The 27,365-nt window shown below is 41.9% G+C and overlaps 2 protein-coding genes across 4 annotated transcripts; one reads left to right on the top strand and one right to left on the bottom strand.

The window, feature by feature from the left end:
• The first annotated feature begins 35 nt into the window (after window positions 1–35).
• Window positions 36–11,685, top strand: ITFG2 (integrin alpha FG-GAP repeat containing 2). Of its 3 annotated transcripts, XR_003568607.1 has the most exons (13): window positions 36–236; window positions 4,188–4,283; window positions 4,997–5,038; window positions 5,248–5,419; window positions 5,952–6,091; window positions 6,456–6,589; window positions 7,281–7,378; window positions 7,628–7,681; window positions 7,786–7,877; window positions 8,433–8,550; window positions 9,486–9,659; window positions 9,753–9,923; window positions 10,266–11,685. XR_003568607.1 is itself a non-coding variant. In XM_027856467.1 (12 exons), the coding sequence occupies exons 1-12, from the start codon at window positions 141–143 to the stop codon at window positions 9,839–9,841; spliced, it is 1,305 nt and encodes a 434-aa protein (XP_027712268.1). In that variant the 5' UTR covers window positions 36–140; the 3' UTR covers window positions 9,842–11,685. The 3 variants fall into 3 exon arrangements, 2 of the variants coding, with proteins under 2 accessions (XP_027712268.1, XP_027712269.1); XM_027856467.1 differs by having other exon boundaries at window positions 9,753–11,685; XM_027856468.1 differs by lacking the exon at window positions 36–236 and adding an exon at window positions 389–533 and having other exon boundaries at window positions 9,753–11,685.
• A 1,577-nt stretch (window positions 11,686–13,262) lies between these two features.
• Window positions 13,263–25,263, bottom strand: NRIP2 (nuclear receptor interacting protein 2). Its single transcript, XM_027856438.1, has 6 exons — window positions 24,953–25,263; window positions 21,846–21,998; window positions 14,645–14,727; window positions 14,361–14,482; window positions 13,884–13,936; window positions 13,263–13,414 (listed from the first exon to the last, which is right to left on the bottom strand). The coding sequence occupies exons 1-6, from the start codon at window positions 25,145–25,147 to the stop codon at window positions 13,322–13,324; spliced, it is 699 nt and encodes a 232-aa protein (XP_027712239.1). The 5' UTR covers window positions 25,148–25,263; the 3' UTR covers window positions 13,263–13,321.
• Between the last annotated feature and the right edge of the window lie 2,102 nt (window positions 25,264–27,365).

The raw sequence follows: 27,365 nt of genomic DNA, 5'->3' as shown, positions 1-27,365 counted from the left end.
GGATGAGGGGATGACGTAATCACCCCCATGCCCACCCCACTCCGCCCCCCCACCTGACGACTTCCGCTTGGTTGGACGGTGGAAGAAGAGTGCGAGGACTGGGAGGAGGATACCTAAAGCCCTCGGCCCTAGATAGCGCAATGCGATCGGTTAGCTACGTGCAGCGAGTAACCCTGGAGTTCAGCGGAAGCCTCTTTCCGCACGCGATTTGTCTCGGCGACGTCGACAACGATGCGGTACGTCATGGCGCGTGCGCGCCCTGAAGGAAGCAGATGGACATGTGACGTGTGCAGTGGGGCGGAGCGGGAGGGCAAAAGAGAAGCCCGAGGCTTAGGAGCATGCTAGAAAAGCTGTGCGCATGCGCTTTGGCCTGGAGGCTCATTAGAGGCCGGAAGTGGCTGAACCGTGCTAGCAGCAACCCATCCCCCACCTCCCAACTGCGTGTTTTTGTGAGGTGCTTTGGTCTTCCCCCTCAGTAGGACCTTAAATGTTCGTTACAAGTTCTCTAGACGAGATAAGGCATCTGCTTCCAGGTGAGGAGAGTAGTAAAATGATACCAATGTAATGACAATACGTTAATATGTAATTATAATATGTATTGTAATGCATAATATAGTACGTAAATACATAAATATAATTTATAAATACGTAAGTAGATTATAACACGTAAATATAATATGTAATACATTATGTGGATACGTAATACAAATACGTAAATACATCATACACAAACAATATAAATATATAATAATAAGCAATAGAGCATGAAGCCAAGTGCACATGACCTCTCAAGGTGTCTGGAGAGTCCAAAAAGGCTTCCTGGAAGAAGCGATATTTAATTTGGACTTTAAAGGGTGGGTAGAAATTTAGCAGGCCCAGAGGAGGATGGAGAGTCCTGGAAGACCAGGAGTTCAAATCCACTTAAAGATACTCCCTAGCTTTATGACCCAAGTTAAGTCACTTTATTTCTTAGCCTCAGTTTCCTTATTTGAAAAAATGAAGATAATAATAGCACCTGCCTCACAAGGGTATTGTAAGGATTTTAGTTCAATAAACTTTTATTAAACACTTACCATGTGCTAGGCACTCTGCTAAGTATTGGGGATACAAAAAGAGTGGAAAGACGGTCCCTGTTCTTAAAAAGCTTATGGTCTAATGCAATAATATTATGAAGAGCTTTGTAAACCTTAAAGCAGTTAGGTAGATAGATAGACAGATACATACATACATACATACATACTAGCTGTTATTATTCATCACCTCATAGGATTTGGCAGGTATCTGTTAATAGTGGAAGAAGTCCTGGGTTTAAATTCTGACCTTAGGCAAGTCACTTTCCTGTGGCCCTCAGTTTTCTCATTTGTAAAATGAGGAAATTGGGCTCTAAGGTCCCACCCAACCCCATCGTTTTATAGATGAAGTGAAATGACTTGGGCAAAGTAACTCAGCTAGTAAATAGCAGAATCAGGGCTCAAGCCCAGGTTCTCAGACCCCCCAAATCTAGCATGCTGCATTTCTATTGCACTATACTAGGAGTGACAGCTAGGTGGTATAGTAGATAGAGTGCCAGACCTGGAGTCAGGAAGACTCATCTTCCTGAGTTCAAATCTGGCCTCAGACACTTAATAGTTGTGTGACCCTGGGCAAGGGACTTAACTCTGTTTGCCTCAGTTTCCTCATCTGTAAAATGAGCTGAAGAAGGAAATGGCAAACCACTCCATTATCTTTGGTAAGAAAACCCCAAATAGGGTCACAGAGAGTCAGACACGACTGAAAATGACTGAACAGCAAGAAATGGATGAATTATCCCTCTTCTCCCTCTCTTAGCCTGCTGGCTTTCTTCAAGACTCAGATGAAATCTTTCTTTCTACAAGAGGTCTTTCCAGTCCCCTCTCCCACTGCCTGCCATTATTGCCTTCCCTTTGAAATTGCATCTATGCTATACTAAACTATACACACATGGTTGTTTGCATGTTATCTTTCTCCTTTAGAATATGAGCTTCTCAGGGGAAGGCCGATGTTTTTAACCTATCTTTGTATCCTCACCTAAGAACGTTGTCTGACATATAGTAAGTGTTGAATAAATATTTGTTGACTAACTGTGAGCAAAGAGAGAGGCATGAGTGTGGTATTGCGGGGGAGAGTCACCCAGTTTAGTCTGGATCATAGAATATGCTAGGTGTTTAACCCTTCAGTCAGGAAGCCAGGAATAGGACCTATACTTTAGCTGGGTCTGCCCCCAAAAGCCACACCACACTGGAGAAGAGGAAAGCTTTGAAAACCAGGAGGGGGAAGGGGAATCTCAAAAGGACTTCTTCAATATTGCTAGTCTGTTTTTCTATTGAGGTTACTTCAAGTGCTATTGATTTTTTAAAATAATTCTTAATAAACCACAGCATATGGCTTTTCTTCTATTGCTTTATTGCTTCTGTTTATATTAATACATTATATTAAACTTATTTATATTTTGTAATAATGTAATTTATGATAAATCATATTAAATTATATTAATATTAGAGTTGAATTCTTAGAGAAACTCACAGGTGACTGTGTTGGGTACAGTTGTGTGAGGGGGCAAATAATGAAGGCATTCATCTGAAGAAATCAGAAAAGACTTTGAACCCACTTGCATTTGCCATCATCACTGGCACAAGAGACCAGTGACAGGCTGCTTCCCGAGATCCACTGGGAATTTGGGCACAACATAGGAAAGAGGATTAGTAGAGTGAACCTCCCCACTTGGGAGCCTGTTGACCACCTGAGGGCGCCAGACACACAACTCAGGGAATTAGAACACAAACTACAGCTTCTTCACTGTATCCCTTCACCCACTGTCTGTACACGGTAGGCTTTATTTTTTTATTCTGAACTAAACAAACACCAAATCAAATGAGCATTTCCATATATATGTTGCATAACAGGAGATAACTGCATATGAAACCATGAGTCTGTTATAAGTTTGCTTACTTTTCTTTAAAATTCTATAATAAGTTTAATATGTAATTTTCCCACTTGTCCTACTCATATATGATTCCCTCAGACCTTTCTCACATTCTTGTCTCATTTGGGGAGGGACTACCTTTCTCCCTGTGACCTTCTCCCTTCCCCATAGTTGAGAAGAAAAATCCTTGTAAAGTAATCAAACAAAACCAATTTCCACATTGCTTATATCCAGAAACGTGTATCTTATTCTGCTTTGTCTTACACCTTTCAAAGTTGTATGTTTTTACATTGTTGTAGTTGTATAAATTATTCCCCTGGTTCTGCTCACTTCATTTTGTATCAGTTGCTTCACGTCTTTCCCCCAGGTTTCTCTGAAACTTCATGTTTTCTTACAGCACAGTAATAATATTCCATCATTTTCATATGCCATAGTTTGTTCAGACATTCCCCAATTCATAAGCACTTCTTTAGTTTCCAGTTTTTTGCCACCACAAAAAGAACTGCTATAAACAATTTTAAGCGTATAGGTCTTTTCCCACTTTAAAAAAAAATCTCATTAATATATAGACCTGGTAGTGATATCAGTGGGTCTAAGGGTATATATGCAGTTTAGTAACTTTTTGGACATAGTTTGAAAATGCTTTCCAGAAAGCTGGAACAAATTCAGCTGTAAAAACAAAGCATTAATTTATGTGTCTGTTTTTCCATATTCCTTCCAACATTTCTCATTTTTCTTTTTTTGTCATCTTTGCCAGCCTGATGGGCATGAGATGGAACCTCAGAGTCACTTTAATTTGCATTTCTCCCAATTATTAGTGATTTAAAACATTTTTCATATGGCTGATGATTCTCAGAACTACTTATCCAGCTTTAATCTTCAGACTCACAAGCCGTGTGAAAGTAGATGTCCCATAGTCATCTTACACTCAATATAACAAAAACTGAACTAATTTAATTATCTTTCTCCCCAAACCCTTCCCTCTTGCTGTCTTTTCTGTTACTGTGGAGGGCCCAGCATCCTCTCAGTCACCCAGACTCACAACCTGCGTGTTACCCTCCACTCCTCACTCTCCTGTGGCCAAATGTTTAGCCATACCCCTATTGATGGACATCCCAAGAACAAGGTTTAACAACATTCATTAGGAATTCTAGGATTTCTTTGGGGCCAAGTGCAGAGTGAAAAAATTTGTAATGATAATTATTCTCCATCCTCAATGACATTTCTCTTTTTTCTCTGTCTGAAGTTGAATGAGCTGGTGGTGGGAGACACTGGTGGGAAGCTGTCAGTATACAAGAATGATGACACCCGGCCATGGATCACCTGTTCCTGCCAGGGAATGGTCAGTATTTTCCTCTAAGAGGTTCCAAGAGGAGTAAATTGTTACTTTTCTCTTTGATTTATACAAAAGTTCTTGTATGAGAAACAGCAAGGAACCTGTTCAAACTGGAACATAGATTACATAAGGGAATTTAGTCTGTGACCAGTTTGGAAAGCCAGGGTGAAGCCATGTTGCTAATAGCATTTAAAGACACACCAGACTCTTTGTCTGAAATATATTCCCAAGTCACTTCTACCTCTTAGAATACTTAGCCTCCTTCAAAGCCAGCTCAGGTCTTCCTACATGAAGATCTGCCCAGTTGTTGGCTGTCTCTCCCTCTTGCAATTACTTTGTATGTCTTTGTTTCTGTATATGTTGTATTCCCCCGTTAGAACTCAAGCTTCCTTAGGGCAAGGACTGTTTTCTTTTTGTCTGACTCTCTACCACCAAGCGCAGTCTTCTTTACATAGGAAGCTTTTGATGTAAGGAGCACTTAATTAGACTGTTGAATTGAGGGATATCAGCTCATAGTGCTGCAGTTCTTTTCAGCTTATTTGTACATATAGCCTATAGCACAGTAACATGTTTGTGTATGCAGAATACACACATGGACAAGTTCTCAGTGAGTGATAAATATTAAAGCTCCTCCTTAATTCATCCCAGAAGGATCAAGGTAAATTGATCTTTCTTTAACACTTATGACTCTCTGGACCATCTTCTCTTTTATCTTGCAGCTTACTTGTGTTGGGGTAGGCGACATATGTAACAAGGGAAAGGTAAGTATTCTGATTTACCTCTGATAACTGAAGAAATTATGGTTCTCATTCCTCCCAACCCCACTGAAAGCAATGGCTCTGACCTGGCCCTCCTTTAGGATATAATGGGTGGCTCTGTCCCTTCTTAAACCGTGACACAATCAGCCCTCTCTTATCTCCTTACTTTTCTCCACTCATCAGTGTTTCTCACATATCCTTGTTTCTCTCAGAACTTGGTTGTGGCAGTAAGTGCTGAGGGCTGGTTTCACCTGTTTGACCTGATGCCTGCCAAGACTCCAGATACCTCTGGGTACCATGAAGCACCAGCGGGCGAGGAGCATCGACCAGTGTTCAAGCAGCACATCCCCGCCAACACCAAAGTCATGCTGATCAGTGATATTGGTGGGCCTCAGTGACTTTTCAGGCACCCACTGGGTAGAGCAGGAGTCAGGTCCCAGAGAAAGGGCAGAATGGTCAAGAAAAAGAGAGCCTAGGTCTTTTTCCTCTCTTAGAGGAATGAGCACTGAAAGATCATATATCATGAGGAGAATAGGTCTCTGTGAAGGTGGTATAAGTCTTGGACTAAGCAGTTATAGGGGAGTGCTTTCTAGGTAGCTATTCAGAAATTGTTCATGGTGGAAAGAGAATTGAGCTGAGCAGGTAGGGGAAGACAGTAGACTAGGAAAGAAGAAATAAAGGAGTAATAATAAAGTTGGATAAGAAGGTGCTTTGAGTACAGGAGTTTGAGTTTAACATTACTGTGGGTTGTGAATTTAGTAGATAAGTTGGTAAAGGGTATCAAGGTGGATGTGTTGTAGAACAGATCATGATATGGACACCAGAAAGAGGATGGGAACAGTAGTGGGCAGAGCAAGTATGGTTAATAATGGGCATCATTTGAGCTCTAGACCATCCCTTATTTCTGTATCCACAGATGGGGATGGGCGTTGTGAGTTGGTGGTAGGCTACACAGACCGTGTGGTGAGGGCATTCCGGTGGGAGGATGCCAGTGATGGCATGGAACATGTGACTGGACAGCTGATTTCACTTAAGAAATGGCTACTGGAGGGACAGGTGAGCAGGTGGCATGGAGACCATGAATCAAGGCAGAGAGGGGAAGGACAATATAGGGAAGGTTTGATGGGTTGACCAGCTGAAGGTTGAGGCAGGAGGGGATGTTGATAGGGAACATCAGAAGAATCCATTTTGGGATCAAGGTCTCGGGACAAATTAGTAGGGGAAGCAGGGGCATTTAGGAAAAGTCAACAAAGAGAGGATAGTACAATGTGGTTACTTTGGAAACTCCAGAATACATCCTGGTCTGTTCAGCATCCTTCTACATTGCCCTTTCCTCCTACTACATGCAGAATGCCATTTCTTTCCTTGCCAAACTTCTCATCTTCCCAATTCTACCTTAAACCACCTCTCCTTGATACAGGTAGACAATCTGTCAGTGACTCTGGGGCCTGAGGGAACCCCTGAACTGATGGTATCCCAGCCAGGCTGTGCTTATGCCATTCTACTGTGTACCTGGAACAAGGGCCCCCTCCCTGTCCCTGAGGAGATTAACAGGTAAGATCAGCTGGGGGCAGTAGTATGTGTGTTGGAGGAGTAAAGTTAGTGCAGGGAAGTAAGATGGGCTCAAAGATAACAAGTCGTGATGAAAAGAGTTCCTGAGGGCAGGACTCCCTTAGGAAAGGGCTTAGCATGAGCTGAGCACAGCCTATGATACAGGCTTGGAGTTGGCAAAAGTTTCCTCATCTGGGGCCCAGACCTGAACCTTTTACTGCATAGAATGCATTCAAGGATTTGTGGAACTTTGGTATCCACTTCTGCACTATCTAGAAGAGAGAACAAAGCCCTCCCCATTTCCCTCATCTTTACTTAACACAATAAGTCAGGAAGGGGATAAATACATAGAATATTCTATAATCCCAATGGCAAGGATACTCTTTATGGAGACCTCAAGCTAGCTCAGGTTCATTTGGGAAATGCAGTTCCTTTGACTTTCTATTACTAACAATAGTAGTTGGAAATTATTTGATTTTTGCACCAGTCCTGTGATGATACTTCAGGTATTATTTTTCCCATTTTGCAGATAAGGAAAGTGAGGGTCAGAGAGGTTAAGTGATTTACCCATCTTCACACAGACACTACAAGTGTCTGAAGCAAGATCCTGGGGCTCTCCATACTCGTAAGTCCAGTTTTCTTTCCACTACACCATACTGCCTATCCGCTAAGTTGTGTACTCTTCTGCCCATAGAGAGACCACCACTATCCGGGATGTTATCCTGCACCAGACGTCTGGCCGTATCCACAATAAGAATGTCTCCACCCACCTCATTGGCAACATTAGACATGGTAAGAAAGGCAGGTGGGAGAAGGAACTGTTCCTGGGAATAGAAGAGATAAGAAAATCCTCTCACCTGGACCTTTTGCTGCACCCAAATGATGACCCTTCAATTCTGCATTTTCCCTCTGCTAGCTGTACTTCCCCTCCCAGATCCAAGTCATCTGCCTTAGCCTCATCCTCCTAACTTTGTTCTTGCTCTCGTCTTCCTTATGTACCTCACCGATTCCTTGATCCCCTTATCTTTTTAATCCTCACAGGCCGAAGCAGTGAGAATAGTGGCTCAAGTCTCTTTGCTCTCTGCACCCTTGATGGTGAGTTCCCACACCTGCTTTATCTGTGGTGGAGTAGAAGAGGCAGTTGTATACCCACTGGCCTCAGAGTTTAACCCACCTGTATTTTTTTTTTCCGTCTGCAGGAACTCTAAAACTCATGGAGGGAGCAGACAAGCTGCTGTGGTCAGTTCAGGTGGATCATCAACTTTTCGCCCTAGAAAAACTGGACGTTACAGTGAGTAGAAGACTGAGTGGGGAAATTACATTTCCTCTTCCCTGTGGGCCAGTAGTAAATTGAACTTTTTTATACTGCAGTTGAATTTCTGCCATCCTCACTAAACTGTGTTAACCAAGTCTACATCGAAAGAAAATAGAATCATTCACTTAGAGTTCAGCCGAGTCATTTGGAAGTGAATTTAGAACTGCCCTCCCATCCCAGCAATCTATGTTTGCCTTAAGTTTGTATCACTTTGATATTTTTCAAAATTAATAATGGTGATATAGATCATAGGGCAAATAAGTGGCAGTTAGGACCTACTGACTTAGTGTAGGCCTAGCTCCAATATGTACTGGATTTTTTTTCACATCTTCTACTCTTCCCTGGATAGAGATATTTTCCCTAAGTTTAGGGAAGGGGGGAACTTTGATTTCCTTCTTGGTATTCTTGTTTTCCATCTCCCACAATGTTTATTTTCTAAAAGCAATGGCCAAAACCAACTTCAGTTTTTTCTAACACTCAAAGAGATTCCTTCCCATTCCCACATTCTTGTCATTCCCTGACTGCTTTTAGGGCAATGGAAGTGAGGAGGTAGTGGCATGTGCCTGGGATGGACAGACATACATCATTGATCACAACCGAACTGTGGCTCGTTTCCAGGTAGATGAGAATGTCCGTGCCTTTTGTGCAGGTAAGCTTCCCTGCCTTTCCTTTGAGTATCCAACACTCCATACGTTTTCCTTCTTGCCTCTATGCAGGCTTTGGTAAACAAGCTATGGTTTACAAAATGTAATTAGGGTGTAACAGAAAAAAACTGGACTTATGGTATTGTGTCACATTACTTTATTCAAGGGTAGTAGACATTCTCCTTTTTCACTGAAGAATTATAAGAAGAAGCTAATGTGAAGATTCGATAACAAACATCTGGTGAAGGTCACAGGACAGAAATGATTGACTAAGGAAGATCATGGAAATCTTCCCTGGACATCCCTGGACAGGAGAGAGTCTTATCTATCTGAGATGGTTTAAGCTGCTGTCCTGTCTGGACCTAGGGGAATGGAAATGAATCTTCTAAATTAGAAATTGTTCTCTTTATTTAAGTTAAACACCTTGAGGAGCAACAGGCCAGTTAAAGGACAATTAGTGAACTGAAGCAATAACTTAGGATAATATATGCTCAGCATATACTCTAGAATCCATAACTCTGGAGACCTGCAATGCTTAAGATATCTTCCCAGGAAGGGGCTAAAACCATAGAAGAACCTGGCTATGTAAGTGCAAACTGGGAGTTCCTGATTGTGTCTTCCAAGTCTGGTCATTCAGATGCTACCATCTAAGTGGGAAAAGTCTTCAAAAAGCACTTTTTTGGCAGTTGATCTATTTGTTGCTGCCAAATCTGGACAAGGAAATATCTGCACATCTGGTTCAAATGATTTACAATAATCTGTTTTTAGGAGTAGCCCAGGAGTGATAGAAAGAAAGTAGAGGGATAGCTTCATTTCTTTTGCTCAGTACTCGAGGAAGGATGTAAGACTGTGCCAATTCTAATCCCAAGATCTTGTTACCAACCTTATCATTTGTGGGCATGAACCATTAAACTTTTCTTTCCTTATCCTCTACCTTCAGGCCTGTATGCCTGCAAAGGAGGTCAAAACAGTCCCTGCTTAGTATATGTGACCTTCAACCAGAAAATTTACATATATTGGGATGTGCTGCTTGAGCGGATGGAGTCCACCAATCTGGTGAAAGTACTGGAGGCTGAGCCAGAGTACCGGGGCCTGCTACAGGATTTGGATGTGGGTGAGTCCTTCAGAAAGTAGAGAAGGGGAAGTCTGGCTCTCTGGGTTTCCCAGGAATCCAGCAGTTTCCCATTGTTCCTTCCTTTGACACTAGATCCTGATGACCTCACTGCTGTCCGAGCATTGATCCATCAGACACTTTACTATCCAGATAATTCTTCAAGCAACCCAGATCCTTCTTAACTGGAAGTGCTTTCCCAGGGGATGAGGGACTTTCTTTCCCAGTGTGAAAATCACCAGAATAGAGTGATGCAGAAACTTAGTGGTAACAGCACCACCCTGATAGCCTTCCCTTACTTCCTCACCATCAGTTCGACTGCTTATATTTCTCGGGGCAGAGGGGTGGGGGAGTGGGGTGATACAATCAGCTGTAGTCCCTTTTGTTTTATGTTTCTTGCTCCATTTACCCTTTTGGGGTCAAGGGAGAAAGAATACTCAGGTGACCCACCCCATTTAGAATATTACTTTTTATGTAGTGAATCTGGACACATTATCATTAATGGTAATTAGTGGGAGTGCATCCTCTTTCTTCTTGCACTCTTTCAAAGAGTGAGATGTACTTTATTTACATTCATCTTTAGAGCATCTATGACACTTTTCTCCCCAGGTTATCAAGAAAGAGACTTGGAGCAGAGAAGGAAAGAGACAGCATATTTGTGGCAGAAAGTTGAGCTGAATACAGAAAAAATAATTTGACCTGACTCCTTCCTAGAAGAGCTGTGTCCATAGGATCATAGAGGTGAAAGGGACCTCAGAGACTATCTAGTGCTACTCTCTCATTTTACAAATGAGGAAACTGAGGTCCAGGGAGTTTTTAAGTGACTTGCCCTAAGTCATAATATTGTGAAAGTTTTTTTCTGGGTCAAAGACTTCCCCTCCCCCCCTCAACTCTTAGAAGGGCCATTCACCTGGAAATCACCATTTCAAACTTGATGGTAGCCTTTTGGTGTTCATTGTGTGGGAGTCAATTTGAAGCATTTTTTTTTTTTGGCCTGATTTGATCTGTCTGCTTTCTTGATTGTCCTTTTGGATTATACTGTCCCCATTAATCAGCCCTATTTATATGAGTCAGATGGAATCCAAGTTCCATTCTTTCTTCTTCTCCCTGAGGAGAGACAATAATAATAATAACAATAGTGTCATCATTTATGTAGTGCTTTAAGGTTTGCACAGTGTTTCATATGCATTACTTTAATTGTTGAGTTTCCTCTACCAAGGATGGGGTTAATGGTAAGAGGAAGCCAGAAAGGACTTAGCATTAGAGAAGCAGTGTTTATTCAAATAAAGAGTCATTTGGGCTGGGACCTGCTGGAGATTTGCTAGAAGCAGACCTAGGAAAAGGAACAAGGAAGGACGATGAAAGTAGCAGACTTAAGAAAATTAGGTTGAGGGGAATGACAGAAACTTGTTGAGACCTAGGATAGGGCAAGATTATAATTTAATGAGCTATTGTCTTTTGTTTTAGAGGGATTGATGGAAAGGGATTGAGAAAGGGGGTATCCCTCCCTATTCTAATCCACTTCAACAAGGCAAGAGAATAGACAGGGGGAAATGGTTATCCTCAGAACCAAGAAGACCCAGTTTCTACCTAATCTAGCCCATAGGCCAGTGCCATATCTTTCCCCTCCCTATGAGTCATATTTTGGGAGAAGGGAGACAACCAGCCAGAAAAGCACTGGGGCCCAACCTTTTGGCATCCATATCTCTCTCCTAAAAATGAAAACAAGGGAAATTCTTTCCTCTTTGGCACAGCACCCAGCTGAGGGAAGCTACTAGGATTCAGGCTAGGTGAACTCCAAATTTATGGAGGTAGAAATGGAGGATGGAAAAGATAAAGAGGCCATAGCAATTAGAAGGGGCTCCAGAGCTAAAGCTAACGACCTCTACTCCCATCTCTCATGCTTCAGGAGAAAAATATTCCCTATAGGGTATGACCATGCAATCACTGAACTGTTCATACTCTTTGATCTAGTGATCCCACTACTAGGCATACACACACACACACACACACACACACACACACACACACACACACACACCCCCAAGGAAGTTAATGACAGAAAGAAAGATCCTATACATAATATACAAAATAATAATAGTAACATTCTGTGGTGACAGAAAACCAACAACAAAAAAATTGGAAATAAAATGGTTGCCAATCAATCGGAATTGGAAAAACTGAAATTGTAGTATATGAATGTAATGGAATGCTGTTGTACTGTAAGAAATAGCCAATGTGAGACATTTGAAGAAAGTGGGAAGATTTGTATAAAACCAAGAGAATAACATACACAATGACTACAATAATGCAAATAAAACTTATACTGAAATGCAACCAAACAGATTAATTATAGCAACGAGTTTGGGTAATTAAAAAATTCTTTCCTTCTCTCCGTGGAGGGTAAGGGACATAAGCTATTAGAGGGTCAATTTATTGGTTGGATTTTACCTAAAGGCTTTCTTTGTTTAAAGGGGAAATCCATAGTGGGCATTTAGGGGAGGGCGTATGTTAAGAGGGCATATGACTGTAGTGTAAAGAACAAAAGTCATCAGTAAAAAAACCAATAACGATTGTGTCTAATACCAGACTAACTAATGGATACAAGAGTTGAGGGGTGAAAGGTAAACTACAAATGAGTTTATACTTACGTAAAATCTAGGGAACAACGTAAGATCGATATTGGGCAGCGGGGGTGGGGTTGGCACTCCAGAAAAAAACAGTTGTTAATGAGCTGATATGCAGAGAGTTAGAAAGGTGGGTGTCAGAAGGATTGGTGAGTGTCAGAGCATCCCCCATGGAGAAACTAGGAGGTATAGTACTTAGGTCATGGACATTAGGAACAAGAAGACCCAGATGGTGTGGCAGATGTTGAGACATTAAGGATCAATATTGGGTATCAGTGATGGGGACCTGGCAGTCATCATGCAAGTCAACTCAGTCAATACCAAACCTCAAGACTTGTGCCCCTGTAGCCTTACCACTTTCTGAGACATTCTTGCTCCAGGGTTGTCTCCTTTGTGAAAAGAAAACCATTTGAGGAGTAGAGGTGGTTTTGGGGACAAGATACCTCAGTTCAAAACTTTCCCTAAGAACTATCTCCTGGAAAAGTGAGGCCATTTCTCCAATTATTATTGATTAGATATGGCTATTGAAAGCTTGAATTGCTTCCTTTGAAAACTGCCCGTTTGTATGCTTTGAGAATGGCTCTTGTTCTATATTTCATTCAATTCCTTACATATTGTGTAATTAGACTTTTATTAGAGAAATTTGCTGAAAAGATTTTTTTCTCAGTTAACCTTTTTCCTTCTAATTTTAAATGCATTAGTTTTATTTGTATAAAAACTTTTCAGTTTATGTAATCAAGATTATCCATTTTATCTTCTGTGATTCTCTCTATCCCTTGTTTGGTCATGAATTCTTCCCCAGTCCATAGTTGCTAAAGGTATTTACTTCTCTGCTCCTCCAATTTACTTAGGATGTAACCTTTTACATAGAAGTTGGTGAAAAAGAAAAGAATACATGTGGGCAAACAAAACATATGAACAAGGGTCAGGGTAGTGGGCAGCCCACTACCCTGACCCTTGCTCATATGTTATGCCCGCTGCCCACGACTCTTCCCCTAAGGCCTAGTGTTTTCTCCTGGGGATAGATTGTGGTTGTTGTCACTGGCCAGGCTCCTGATGGAAAGGCAGGAATGGTAGTCCTGGGCAGGGGGATCTCAGCCGTAGTACACCATGCTCCAGGTCAATACAGCACTATTGGGAAAGAGAATGGGGAGGAAGTTGAACCGCCACATGGAAAAACTACAGGGAATAAGTCCTCCTCCTCATACATAGACTTCTTCCCATAAAACAATTTCACCCAAACTCTCTGCGTCTACCTTTCCCCTACCCCCTTATCTTCTCTGTTCAGCTGAGATGATAATCACAGCTCCCACCCACTTCTTTCCAACCTCTATTTTAAAAGTATTATCTCTCTCCATCTTCTCACTCTCTATTTCCATCTTGGGAGGGAGCCAGGTCCCACCTTCATATTTTACATGGGAGAAAGCAGGCCAGGAACTACTGTAGTATCTGAGGAAGTGAAGCTTAGCTTTGAAACTAGAAATTCTGAGTCCTAATTCAGGGCTCCTCTTACCAACATCTCCCAAACCCCTATTTCTTCTTCCAGGGCATAAACTCATGCACCAGGAGCTACAGGACAGGCCACCCTCTCCTCTCTTACCTTGAGAGATATCAGTGTCTGCAATCCCAGGCAAAATTCAGGACTCTCATCATCTGCAGGAATGGAAGGGGCATAGAAAAAGCTGGCAGGCACCCCAAAGGTATTGCTGCTTAACTCATCACCCAGATCTAGAAATATTGTGAAAGAATGGGGACAATAGGGCAGCTAGGTGGCACAGTGGATAGAGCACTGGCCCTGAAGTCAGGAGGACCTGAGTAAAAATCCAGCCTCAGACCAAACACTTGACACTTACTAGCTGTGTGACTCTGGGCAAATCACTTAAACCCAATTGCCTAAAAATAAAAAATTAAATAAAAAAAGAATAGGGACAATGGGAACACCTATGCAGAGTGTTCTGCCTGTTGCTAGTAGGGGATGGGAAGCATAATTCTTTGTGGGATTTTTTTTTTTTTGCCACAAAAAGAGAATGGCAGAAAAGATAGAGGAGGTAGAGAAGCTGATAAAGCCAAAACTTACCAACCACCTGAGCTGAGCATGCCACCGTCTCTTGCCCTAACTGCAGCTCCAGCTGTTCCACATGGGTCAGGAGACCAGGAGCCTTTTTCCCACCTGGGGCTTTTAGGCCCCCCTCCCCTAGCCTGTGGTGGAGAAGCAATGGTTGTGGCTAACCCAATTATCAGTTAGTCATCCCTCCCTCCAATCATTTGGTCTGCTGTCCATTTCCTGGAGTCCTACAATATCTGAGACCATGGCATGTCTACTATATACCCCCTCATACCTTCAGGGAATCACATTCTTACCCAAGACGACCGAGGCATCTAGCAGAGATTTGGTTGTGTTGAGTACCTGTATCCACTGCCACTCTTAATACCTGGTCCCGGCACTGGGAGAGAGGAATCCAAATGGACTGAATGAGTTGGGGTCAACTCCAGGAACTTCCCTTGCCTCCGTTCCTCTCTCCTCTTCCACCCTCTGCCAAATCAGTGCTTTTTTTTTTTTTTTTAGAAGAGGGAGGAATTTAATTGACTTCTCAATTAAAAGAAAAAAAAAAGATTAAAATGGGAAAGCCAGGACTGGTACACATAAAAAGGTGGAATGAGGAGAGGGAAAGAAGCTAAATGCCATGCCATCACACATTTAGGAACTATTGAACCAGAAGATGGATACGGAAGCAAAAGATGGGAAGATGGATATTTAGGGAACTGAAAGAGAAAGGTCTCCATTTGGGAAGAGGAATGAACTACTGGGAAAGGAACTTCATATTAGGAAGTTCTAAGGTCAGGTAGGGACGCGTCATTTGGATATAGAAAAGAGTGAGTTCAGTCTCATATATATATGGGCATCACACATGTACATAGTGTACTTTCCTCACTTGGCAGAGATACTTCCTGATTTACCCACCATCAGCCATTACCGCCTCTCCTCATTTGACATTTACTGTATCCAAATTTGTCACCCAATGTAGATCTTGGTGGCTGTTACCTCTAGATCCTCAGATTATTCTCTGTTTTTTCTCAAGTACAGTATCTAGCTCACTGTCTTCCTTTTCACCCCAATTCCTGTTAAACATACATGTTATTGATGTTCCATTAAATATCCAGACTTCCCATTTCCTGAATCTACTCCTATAACTGACTTCTACTTCACCCAGCTGTACAGAGGATGATCAAACCCTCAATCTTGCCTTCACCCACTACAGTACCAACCAGGCCCTCAGTGTAGGAAGGCAATTCTTTGACTCCTCTCTAATGGATTCTCTATCCTACTCTCCAGAGAAGCTGTCCTATGCCTTCTCTCCTTAAGCCTCACATGCCACCCTTTCCACTACTCTCACAATCTTGCCTTACTTTTACTTTATTGAAAAAATGGCTATATGTTGAGAACTCCCTTTTATCTCTTTTACATCTCACAACCCTTTACTTCAGCCTCTGATAAAGAGGTGACTCTTTTTAACCAAGGCTGCTCTCACTACAAGGCAGCTAAGTGATTCAATGTTTAGATCACTGGACCTGGAATCAAGAAGACTGGTGCCTGGATTTGAACTCAGCTACATACTAGCTATGTGAGCCTACAGAAGTCACTTAACGTCTTCCTGCCCCAGTGTCCTTATCTGTAAAATGGCAATAATAATAGAATCTACCTCCCAAGTTTTGTTGTGAGGATAAAAAAAAGTGCTTTGCAAACCTTGTCACTTTATAAATATTAATAGTTATTATAAATCCTCATTTCATCTGCCCTCTTTACCAGAAGATCATCCCAACAATCATCCCTCCTTTCTCTAATATTCAATCTTTCCCTCTCTACTGGATCCTTCCCTATTGCCTACGGATCATCTCCCCCCCCCCCACCTTCTCAGGTAAATTAGAAAAGCTATCTACACTCTTATTTCCTTTCCTGTCACTTGTCAAACTTCAGAAAACTGGTTTCTAAACTCTATGCTCAATTGAAACTTCATTCCCCAGGGCTGCCAGTGATCTCATAATTGCCATACCTGATGGCCTTTTCTCAATCCTCACCCTCCTTGACCTCTCTGAAGCACTTGATACTGTTGACCATCCTTTCCTTCTGAATACTATCTTTTTTCTGGGTTTTAGTGACATTGCTCTGACTTGATTCTTCCGCTCTGCTGAGCATTCTTTATCAGTCTTCCTTTTGGGTTCATCATACACACCATCTTTTGCTGCTCTTCTCTTGCTATGCTCCTTTTGGGTGACCTCATCAGCTCATATGGTTTTATCAGTGTTTTATCAAATGAGTGTTTTTTTTTTCAATTACATGTAAACAATTTTTAATATTAATTTTTAAAATTGTTTTTAGTTCTAAATTTTCTCCCTTCATCCTTCCTTTAGAAGGCAAGGAATTTGATACAGATTATACATGGGCAGTCATGCAAAACATTTCCATATTAGCTATGTTGTCAAAGAAAACACAGACAAAAAAAATAAAGTTTAAAAAAGTATACTTTGATCTGAGTCTGAAAGATTCTTATTCTTTCTCTGGAAATAGATAGCATTTTTCATCATGAGTCCTTTGGAATTGTCTTGGATCATTATATGGCTGAGAATAGCCAAGTCATTCACAGTTGATCATCATACAATATTGTTGTTATTGTGTACAATGTTTTCCTGGTTCTGTTCACTTCACTTTGCATCCGTTCATGTAAGTCCAAGTTTTTCTGAAACCATCCTGCTTGTCATTTCTTATAGCATAACACTATTCCATAATAATCATTATCAATATTATTTATGCTGATGACTCCCATATCTATATACTAGCCATGGTCTTTCTCCTGAACTTCAGTTCCACATCACTATTTATTGGACATTTTAAATCAGATATCCTATAGATATCTCAAATTAAACATGTCCAAAACAGAACATGTCTTTTCTCCCAAAACCTCCCTTTTTCCAAATTTCTCAATTTTTGTTGAGAGCACAACCATCCTTCCTGTCGTCCAAGTTTGTAACCTTAGTGTCAGCTTTCAAACTCCTCATTCTCACCTCACATAACTAATCAGTAACCAAATCTCATCATTTCCACCTCCACAACTTCTTTCATATCTATTTCTCTTCAACTATCACTCTATCTTCAGCTATCACTCTAACTCAGGACCAGTCTCACCTGGACTATTTCAGTAACTTAACTGGTCTGCCTGGTCTGCCTGCCTAACAACCGCTTCAACCCAATCCATCCTCCGAGAAGTGGTCAAAACAATTTTTCCTAAAGAGCAGGTCTAACCTTGTTCTCCTCTACTTCATAAGCTCCATTAGCTCCGTATTACTTATAGAATCAAATATAAGTTCCTCTGTTTAATATTGAAAGCCCTTCACAACCTAGTCCCAATGTCTCACAAACACTACAGACACACTGGCCTTCTACTTTTCTTTGCACACAATAGTCCATTTCCTGTTCCTAGTCATAGTCTGCCTTTCAGTAACTTCCCCCATACCTGGAATGCACTCCTTCCTTAACTTTACCTCTTAGAATCCCTAGTCTCCTGCTAGGCTCAGTTCAGGGACCACTTTATACATGAAGCCTTTTCAGATTCCCCCAGCGGCTAGTGCCTTTCCGCCAAAATTACCTTGCGATTTTTTGTTATTGTTCAACTGCATAATATATTACATCAAACTGTTCCATTGTAAACAGCTGTACCCAGTGCTGGCATACTGCTGAAGTCCTTAGTTTAAAAGGAACAAACTAAGATGGCAGCAGTTTAGCTTTAGGCTAGATCTTCTCATAATGAAATTTACTCTAGTGTCTGACTTGCAAAGACTGTCACATCAGTAATATGTCATGCCACATTATGAATACATACATGGTAAACATACAACTTTAATCTCTACCATTCTGCTTTATTCACTTATAGTAGACAAAAGCTTTAGTCAAAGAGAAGTAACTTCTCCACATCCAGGCTCTTCTGAACCCTGTAAAGGACATTTGTCTGATATTGTCTTATTCCTCCCAGGCTAGGAAGGTGCTAAATATTACCGTTTGACAGAAACAGGGGCATTTAAACAGTTTTCTACCAGACACTTCTTCAGGACTGAAGTGTAGACAGGAATGGAAAAAAAATAAGGGGAAATCCAAGTATCCTTTCGAAAACCCTGCATCATAGCCAATCATTACAAACAAGGACAGAATTGGATGAATGGACATGCAGAACTATATCTAACAGCCGTGAACAGAAAGTGTTCAAACACCAGTGATTTTGTCAGAAGGAATGAATCCACTACCCCATATTGGCCTTAATGCCACCCTTCCACTTAGAGGAATCACCACATGAGTTGTGCTGCCATTTTGTAGAGACATGTAGAGACAGCCTTCAGGAAAACTACATAGGTATAGGTGATCACATTAGCAGGATGTCAGAACATCTCATGGCCATCCTCCTCTTACTTGGTACCTGCACTATGAATAATATTTTGAAGAGCAGATTCAGTATGAGCTCCATCTTCATAATACTGCCCAACCTCTTTGGCTTCCATCAAATACAGGAAATCTTACTCAGGGAGAGATCATTCCCTTAGCACAGGGGTTCTTAACGTGTTTTATGTCATGTCTTACTCCATTTCCCCACCCCCAACTTTTGGCAGTCTGGTAAAGCCTCAGAATAATGTTTTTAAATGCATAAGATAAAATACATAGAATTACAAAGGAAATTGATTATTTTGAAATTCAGTTAACAAAATATTAAGAAAAAACAAAGTCAAGGACCACCTGTAATTTATCCATGGACCCTTGGGAATCTGTGGACTCCAGATTAAGAACTCTGCTAGTTAGTTAATGCTGATTTTTTTTTGACTCCTGGAAGGTATTTGGGGATTATGTCAGTTGTTTCTATTCCATGAGTCTTAGAAGAGTGTCTGATCAAATTTCATGCCCAAGCTTGCTAATTGATAACCAGTTAGTGCAGCCTTTTCCTGACCCAATTCAATCAAAGTTTGATCCTTATCAAGGGAGCCAGATCCTCTAGAGTGGGATGGCTTTGAAGTTAATCTAGTTTGGATGCTAGCTCCTCCTTTTCAGTTTCTGCCTTTCTTTTCCTCTGATTATAAGAGACCATTGTTATCGTTTATGCCACCTTGGCACCTGCAACCAAAAAGAGCTCCTGGCTAGCGCAGGCTGCCAGCTTTAGCCCCTGCCAAAACACTACCCCACAAGAGTATCCTACTGGGCTTGAGCCCCAGCTGGGTGGCCTCCTGCCATGACTTCCTCGGTCACCAAAGATGTGCAAGTGCTTTTCCCTTGTGTCTGCTTTGAACATATCTGTTTTTATACATTTTGTCTCTCTGGACTAAATTGTAAGCTCCTAGAAGGCAGGGACTAGTTTCATTTCTGTCTTTGCATCCCTAGAGCTTACCATAGTGCTCAGCACATGATTGGTAAATACTGATATGAACTTTGAATTATTTTTCGATAATAAGAGCCATAGTACTTTGGTGCTGTATATATCACTCCTTTGATCCTCACAGTAACCCTTATCATCCCAGTTTGGTAGAAGTTAAGTGACTTGTCCAGGATGACTAATAAGTGAGGTAAGATTCAAACTCAGGTCCTTCTGACTCCAAGTCCAGCATTCTGTCCATTTACTATGCCACCTAGAGAGGTGAAGCGTTTGTAATAAATACCTGCCAAAGAAATCCTGCTGATATATAGGTCTGAATTCCCTTGGTCAAAAACCTCTAAAGATTTCCCAGTGTTTACAAGATAAAATATAATTCTTCACTCTGGCATTTAAAATATGCCACAACCTTGTTCCAACATATCTTTCCAGCCTGCTTTCACAATATTCCCCTTCATATACTGCATATTCCATATGTATACGTTCATAGTCATATGAGCCATTCCTTAATTTCATTTCCTGTGCCTGCAGTGGATTCTTGTTAAAATCCCTTCCTTCCTTCTCAGGTGCCACTTCTTCTATGAAGCCTTCCTTATCCCTTCAATTAGAAATGAGCCCTCCTTCTCTGAATTTTTCATACCTCTCTTCATTTCATCCTAAATTATAAATTTGTATAAGTCATAACTCCTCTATTAGATTGTAAGATCCTTGAGGACAAGAACTATCTTCCTTGGTGACCTCATCAACTCATAAGGGTTTATTGTTATGCTAATGACTTCCTGATCTTGTACATTATCTGGTCCTACTCTCTCTCCTGAGCTCCAGTCCCACATCATCATTTTTCATCTTTGTATGCCCAGAGATAAGGATGGTGCTTTCTACAATTTGTTAAGCTCCAACTGCCCACACACCTATCAGATTGACAAAGTTGACAAAAAAGAAAAATAACAAATGTAGCAGAGGCTTTGCTTAAACTGGTTCATTAATGCACTGTTGGTAGGACTGTCAACTGTTCCAGCCATTCTGTAAAGCAATTTGGAACTTTGCCCAAAACATCACTAAACTGTTCATACCATTTAACCCAATAATGCCACAATACCAGGCCTATGCTCCAAAGAATTAAAAAAAAAATGAAAAGGACCCATATGCATAAATATATTTATAGCAGCTCTTTGTGTTGTGGCAAAGAAGTAAGAAAGCATTCATCAATTGGGAAAGAAATAGCTGAACACATTATAGTATGTGAATGTAAAGGAATATTATTGTGCTGTAAGAAATTATGAAAAGTACTGTTTCAAAGAAACCTGGGAAGACATGTATAAACTAAACCAGGGTGAAGTGAGTAGAACCAGGAGAACAACTTACTTAGAAACAACTTTGCAAAGACAAACGACTTTGAAAGACTTAAGAATCCAGTACAATGATCAATCACCATTCCAGCGGACTGATAATGAAGAGTGCTACCTCACCTCCTATAGAGAAGTGATGGACTCAGAGACCAGAACAAAGTTCATTTTTACACGGCCATTATGGGAATTTACTTTGTTTGATGACATATTTAGTTACAGAGATTTTGTTTTTCTTTTCTTTTTTTTCAATAGAAAGGAGAGGTGGAAGGAAGAGTTAATGAAAAAAATGTCAAAGGACAGATCTAATTATATATATATATGTAAATGTGTGCATATATGTATGTGTATATATGGAGCCTATATAGATATATAATCCTGCCCTCTAAAATGAGTCCACACACAATCCTGTATACACATGTGTATACAATTCACAAATGAAAACCAGAGACTATTCACAATATGCATGTATGTATATTATATGTTTATATACAATATCCCCATGTACACATGCATAAGTGTGTACATGTGTGTATACATACATGTGTACATATATACACCTGCATACACACTCTACAGGTTTAATTAGGGCAAGGGGGAAACAGCAGGGGTGGGGGGCAGCAGGAGTGGTGGAGGCAGAGAAGAAAGAAAATCTTTCCATCTTCTGAGTCTAGGCTAAGAGAAAAATCTGAGGAGAGCTTCTTACCCTCCTGGAGGTACAGAGAGAAAGAGGGTAGAGACATTCACAAACAGTTGAAACCTTTGAAGGATCAACTTCTAGTTACCATGATGATGGTCAGGGGCTCTCCTCACCTTGCAGTGAACAAGAAGAGCCGGAGTCTCCTTTCTGTTGATGTTCCTACTGCTCTCTGCTCCATGAACTTGGCCCCAAACCAAGGAGGACTCCCCAAGAAACTGGTCCAGGTTCCCCTCCATCAGGCGACGCTGGATCACACTGTGTGGCTGCTGGCTCCAGTATGAGGCAATTGGACAAGAGTTAAATGCAAGTGTCTGGGCCTCCCCATCCCTAACCCTACCCCATTCTGAAGGCTAGATGTGAAAAGGTGACAAGTAGGAAAGAATAAGGAATGGTGAGTCACAGACAGGAAAGGGATAGAGTTTCCTGGGATACACAAAAAACCCTGGTAATTGAGGTCAGTGAATCATAGGACCAAAACATATTCCTTCTCTACCCTGTCAAAACCAGGTAGAATGGGACTGGGAGAGAATGCAGTGAAAAATAATGAAAAGATAATCATCAATCATCTCAATGGTCAAACTGGCTAATTAGGCAAGGAGGTTTTTATTCCAGGGATCATCTCTGTCAGAGGCTTTATCCTCAGCTTAGGGTTTCTGCAAGAATGAGGTTCCTCTGAATAGGTTTTTAACTTGGAAGACTCTCCTTCCCTCCTCATCTTCCCTTCTTGCCCTCCCTTTGGGCTATTAGGGAATATTATGAAGACAGAAGATATCAATGGCTCCGTTCTCCCTCCCCTTCACCTGCTCTCCTTGCCCAGCTTCTGGGACTGTTTATTTCCCAAGGTTTAATGAGGCCCCTGAGGGCTGCTCCCTGACAGCTGGACTGGTAGGAACACTAGCTCTGGGAAAAGGGCAAAGAGCTTTTTGGGCCTGGCAGCAGAGCTATCCCTTTCTATCTCCCAGGCTTTCCCCTCCCACCTTTCCCACGGAGGCCTGGGCCATTTTCCCATGGCTGACTGCAATTCAGTTTACCAACCAGGCTAGGTAGAGAGCTCTTTTTCTTCCCACTCGATTCTCTCTTCAAAATAGAGCCCCAGTACTCAAAGTCCTGAAACAATGAGGCATATTGGGAGTGAGGGGCTACAGGCCCCAGAGTTTCATCAGGTAGCATGGCCACTTTCTATATTACTTGTATTATTACTGGTAATTCTATATTTCTATATTACTGCTGCCTGCAGGCTGTTACCAGCATGACTGAATTCTATTATTTAAACAAATCTACCTATCCCAGTTGCCTATCTACAAGGGGAGAAGATGGTCCCTCACCAGAAACTCCCTAATTTTATGAAATCTCAGATCCAGACTAAAAAAATAAAACAAATCAAAACCTATCCCAGTCTTAAAGAATGGGTTAAGGGGCAGCTAAGTGGCGCAGTGGGTAGAGCACTGGCCCTAAAGTCAGGAGGACCTGAGTTCAGAACCGGCCTCAGACCAAACACTTGATACGTACTAGCTGTGTGACCCTGGGCAAGTCACTTAACCCCAGTTGCCTAAAAACAAAACAAAACAAAACAAAACAAAAAAAAAGGATAATGGGTTAGACTCTGATGGGATAAAGGAGCATCCTGCCCCAATCTCTGGAGGGAAACCAGTAAATATAAGTAGCTTTATCCCTTCCTTCTGGCTCCAACTTAAACCTCCCAACTACTTTGGCAATTTGTTTCTGTAAAGTCTGAACGTCCTAGTTTGAAATCTGAATCCTGTTACTTTTTTTCTTTGGTGATTAAAAGGGATTTGGAGGGCAGAGGGTAAGGACCAGACAGAGGAGGTTGATGAGTTGGCAACAGTTCTGGGCTATTTGGCTTACATTCTAGCAATGGGGAGCCAGGGCCTTCTACTGGCAAAGGCCTCTAGGGATAGAGCATGAAGGGCAATGAGAAACTCCCTTCATCTCTGTAAGGAGGAAGCTGTCACAAGAGGGCCATAACTCACTAGAATACCTTTTAGGCAGGGGTTCTCAACTTGGAATCTTGTTTTTAACATTTTACTAAATGTATTTCAATATAATTGGCTTCTTTTGTAATCCTATATCTTTTATTTATGCATTCAAAAACAGTATTCTGAGAAGGGGTCAATAGATCATGACTGCCAAAGGGGTCCCCAACACAGTGCAACCCTGTTTTTAGGTTACAGTAATTGTTCTGACAGTTTTTCTAGGTATCTGGTAACATCTCCAGGGCAATTGAATGGGGGTATAGATAGGAACTGAGGGAGCAGCTAGGGGGCTGGCCCTCCCATGTATATGGTTCCATCATCCTCATCCTCTTCTAGCTCTTTTGGTGTGACTTCTATTCCATTCCTTTATATTTTCTTGACATAGTTCTGAGGCCAGCCCTTCATTCCTCATCATCCTCTCCACATAGATTTCCCAGAACTTCCCAAAGCTGACTTCTTCCTGGTTTATAAGGAGAGCAGGAAAAGCAGAGAAACCCCTTACCCACCCCCTTTCAGCTGCTTTCCCCCCTAAAATCAGCAGTTTCCCAAGATGCCTCTTCTGGGTGATGACTGTAAGCAGAAAATAATGCCTCTGAGCCTGGGGAGGAATGATTAGGACTAAGTAAGAAAGGAAAATCAAGGAGGCCAGTAACCTCAGCAAATGACAGCCTAAAATCTGATATTCAGGATCGTGGAGAGTAGAAAAAGCTGCTGAGGAGTCACGGGGGGTCTTTAGGGAATTCAGGAGAGAGGACAAATTACCTCCCTGAATTGGTCAGTCCCAGCCTTCTCCTTTGTATTCCTTCTTCCCCTTTACTGATCCCAAGCTTCCAGGCATCTCAAGGGGCATTCCACCTTCGAAGAGATTTTTTTTTCTCCTTCAAGCCTCCGCACCTGCCCTAGCATCCCCCCACTTACCTGGACTCTCCTTTCTCTAGCTTGAAATTATTAGGATCAAAGGTGAGATGCTGAACAAGGAATAAATCCTCACCGCCCCCTCCTTCCCCAATAGAGGGGACATCTCCAATGGACTCCTGATAAATGGGCAAAGTGAATACCCCAAAGTTGGTGGGATTGCCCCATCTTTACTTTAAGTAAGGGTTGAATCTCAGAGAGTAGGTCTGGTGGCCCCCACTCCTTATGAGATGAACCTGAGCACCTTCCTGGGACCAAGAAGCAAAGGACCCAATGGGACAGGGGAAAGGTAGGGGCATGGGATGTCTCACCAGATCCTTGGAGGTGCCAAGCCTCTTGAGACTGTCCAATGGGAGTAGGTCAGCAGAGTCTTTGTGTACGAACTGGGTAGCCTGTTTGAGCCTCCGCTCCTGGCTCAGGTGGGCTCTGTCCTGCAGCTCATTTTCTCGTTCCCTCCTGCCCATGTTGCCGTCACTTCTTTCAGCCTTCTGTCTAGTAGCGCTCATGGCTCTGGGAGAGGGTGGCTAAGGTGGGGGACGGAGGGGACGTGTAGAGATTTCTACGGAGCTCCCCACCCCTTCTTCCAGTTACCCTCCTGCTCCGGGATTCTCCCACCTCTTCACGCACAATCTGTCTCTCCCCCACCCTCCTTCCCTACTGCAGGCTCTTCTCCGTTTCCCTCTTAATGACTGCAGCGCTTCTTTCTCTGACTCAAAGGGGTCCTCTGGTACAGAAAAGAGGAAATAAATAAGCAAATAAATAAATAAATAAATGATGTTCAGGAGCAGCCGCGGTAGACAGTGGTGGCTTCCAGTGATTGCAGTAGAGAGAGTGAGACTCCAGCTGGAAAAACCCAACCGTAGCGAGAGGGAGGGCTGGTGGGCCCTGCAGCCCGCAGCAGTCCAGCCAGCTTGTCTATTTCCTGGGCACTGGCCAGAGGGGCTTGGTTGGTATAATGATGGAACGGGGGAGGGGGTGCTGAAAGGCCATGGGTGACTATGAAAACCTGTTGGGATGTTCTTGGCAGGTTTTTTGTAAATGTGACCGCCCCTGCCTGCCTCTCTGCTAGGATGTATGTGCTATGGGATGTGTGCAAGTGTATGTCCCTAGTTCTGCCCTTTGCAGTGACAGGATGAAGGTGAATGATTTTCTTCCCAAAGGATGGACAGATGCTGCCTCTCTGTGGGGCTGTATTGCAGCTTGGTAACTCTGTAGGAACATAGGAGTTGGAGAACAAGAGAATTTGTCCTAGATTCAGAAAATCACTGGCAACTAGGAAAGGGGGTGGATTTGAAGACACTCTTCCTCTTGTCTTCCTTCCCTCCACTCACCCCACCTCCCCCCAACCCAACCCATACCACCACCAAGCCCAAGAGTATATGGCTGAAGAAGAGAGATTACTCCTCTTTCTTTCCCTTCCCTTCTTTCATCTAAGCAGACGCCAATTCAATTCACCAAGTCTGTTTTAGGTACCTACTATATGCAAGGCACTGTGCTAGGCCCTAGGAAGATAAAGCTGGGTGGGAGAGGGCAGAGACTAGGCACTGTGCTAAACATTTTACAATGATTTCATTTGATCTTTACAATAACTCTGTGAGGTAAGTGCCTTTTTTTTTTTATCCCCATTTTACAGTTGAGAAAACTGAGACAGAGAAAGGTTAAGTGACTTGCCCAGGGTTGCATTGCTAGTAAGTGTCTGAGGCCAGATTTGAACTCAGACATCTGAAGGCCAAGGCTGGTGGGTAGAGCATTCCAGCCACTGGGGACAACCTGTGCTAAGATAAAATATTGTGCAAAGTTGGCTAGTTTGAAACATAGTATTAGGTAATGTGAAATCATCCTGGAAAGAAAGATGGAGCAAGGTTGTTAATGGCTTTAAATGACAGAAAAAAGAGTTTGTATTTTATCTTAGAGACAGTAGAGACCCACTGAATCTTCTAGAACAGGGAAGGGAGTGGCACAATTAGGGTTAGGAATATTAATTTGACAACTCTGTGAAGGTGCTGAAGAGGAGAAAGACTTGTCACAAGAAGACCATTTAGGGGTTATTGCAGTAACCCAAGCAATGGGTGATCAGGGCTTGAATTAGGTAGGTTATGATGAATAGGGGAGATAGTGTGGAGAGAGAAACTACAGGATTTGGCAACTGAGTGAAGGAAAGTGAGAAGCTGAAAATGGCTTCAAACCTGAGTGACTAGAAGGATGTTGGTGCCTTCGGCAGAAAAGGGGAAGCTAGAGATTAAATGAATTCTGCTTTAGGTAAGTTGAATTTTCATTGTCTCCAGAATTTTTTCAGATTAACTTCAAGACATCTCCCACTTTTGTTTGTGAGTGAAATTCTATGTTTATACAGGGGTGTGGTGGAGACAATTATTAAGCTTCCATTGTGAATGTTTACATCTTGGAAATGGGCAAATCCTACAAATCAGGACTTGATTTATTGTTTCCTTGATTTTCTAGGCTTAAGAAAGTCATGGAAAAAATGTTAATAATACAGATTATATTTAAAAGTGTTTCCTGCTTACAATTATCATCATTATCATTTGGAGACCTGGTTGTTAAACATTTACACGAATACCCCTCATTTATCTCTATTTCATCCTATTCAGTTTGGTCCAATGTTCTAATATGTCAAGATCTTTTTGAATCATGACCCTATTATCCATTGTTCTAGTTCTGTGTCATCTGACAAATTGATATGTGTGCTTTTGCCTTTTTCTCACA

The sequence above is a fragment of the Vombatus ursinus genome, unplaced genomic scaffold (assembly GCF_900497805.2).
Source record: "Vombatus ursinus unplaced genomic scaffold, bare-nosed wombat genome assembly UNPS02011431.1, whole genome shotgun sequence".
In the NCBI taxonomy this organism is placed as follows: Eukaryota; Metazoa; Chordata; class Mammalia; order Diprotodontia; family Vombatidae; genus Vombatus; species Vombatus ursinus.
This window is presented reverse-complemented; position numbering and strand designations above follow the sequence as displayed.

Excerpts from the sequence above, each read along its gene's own strand:
- NRIP2 (XM_027856438.1), bottom strand. The coding sequence starts at position 25,147 with ATGAGCGCTACTAGACAGAAGGCTGAAAGAAGTGACGGCAACATGGGC. Across the intron at positions 13,937-14,360 it reads ATGCTCAGCTCAGGTGGTTG|ATGATGAGAGTCCTGAATTT; the intron begins GTAAGTTTTGGC and ends CCATTCCTGCAG. Across the intron at positions 13,415-13,883 it reads AGACACTGATATCTCTCAAG|TGCTGTATTGACCTGGAGCA; the intron begins GTAAGAGAGGAG and ends CTTTCCCAATAG.
- ITFG2 (XM_027856467.1), top strand. The coding sequence starts at position 141 with ATGCGATCGGTTAGCTACGTGCAGCGAGTAACCCTGGAGTTCAGCGGA. Across the intron at positions 6,590-7,280 it reads GTCCCTGAGGAGATTAACAG|AGAGACCACCACTATCCGGG; the intron begins GTAAGATCAGCT and ends TTCTGCCCATAG. Across the intron at positions 7,379-7,627 it reads CATTGGCAACATTAGACATG|GCCGAAGCAGTGAGAATAGT; the intron begins GTAAGAAAGGCA and ends TAATCCTCACAG.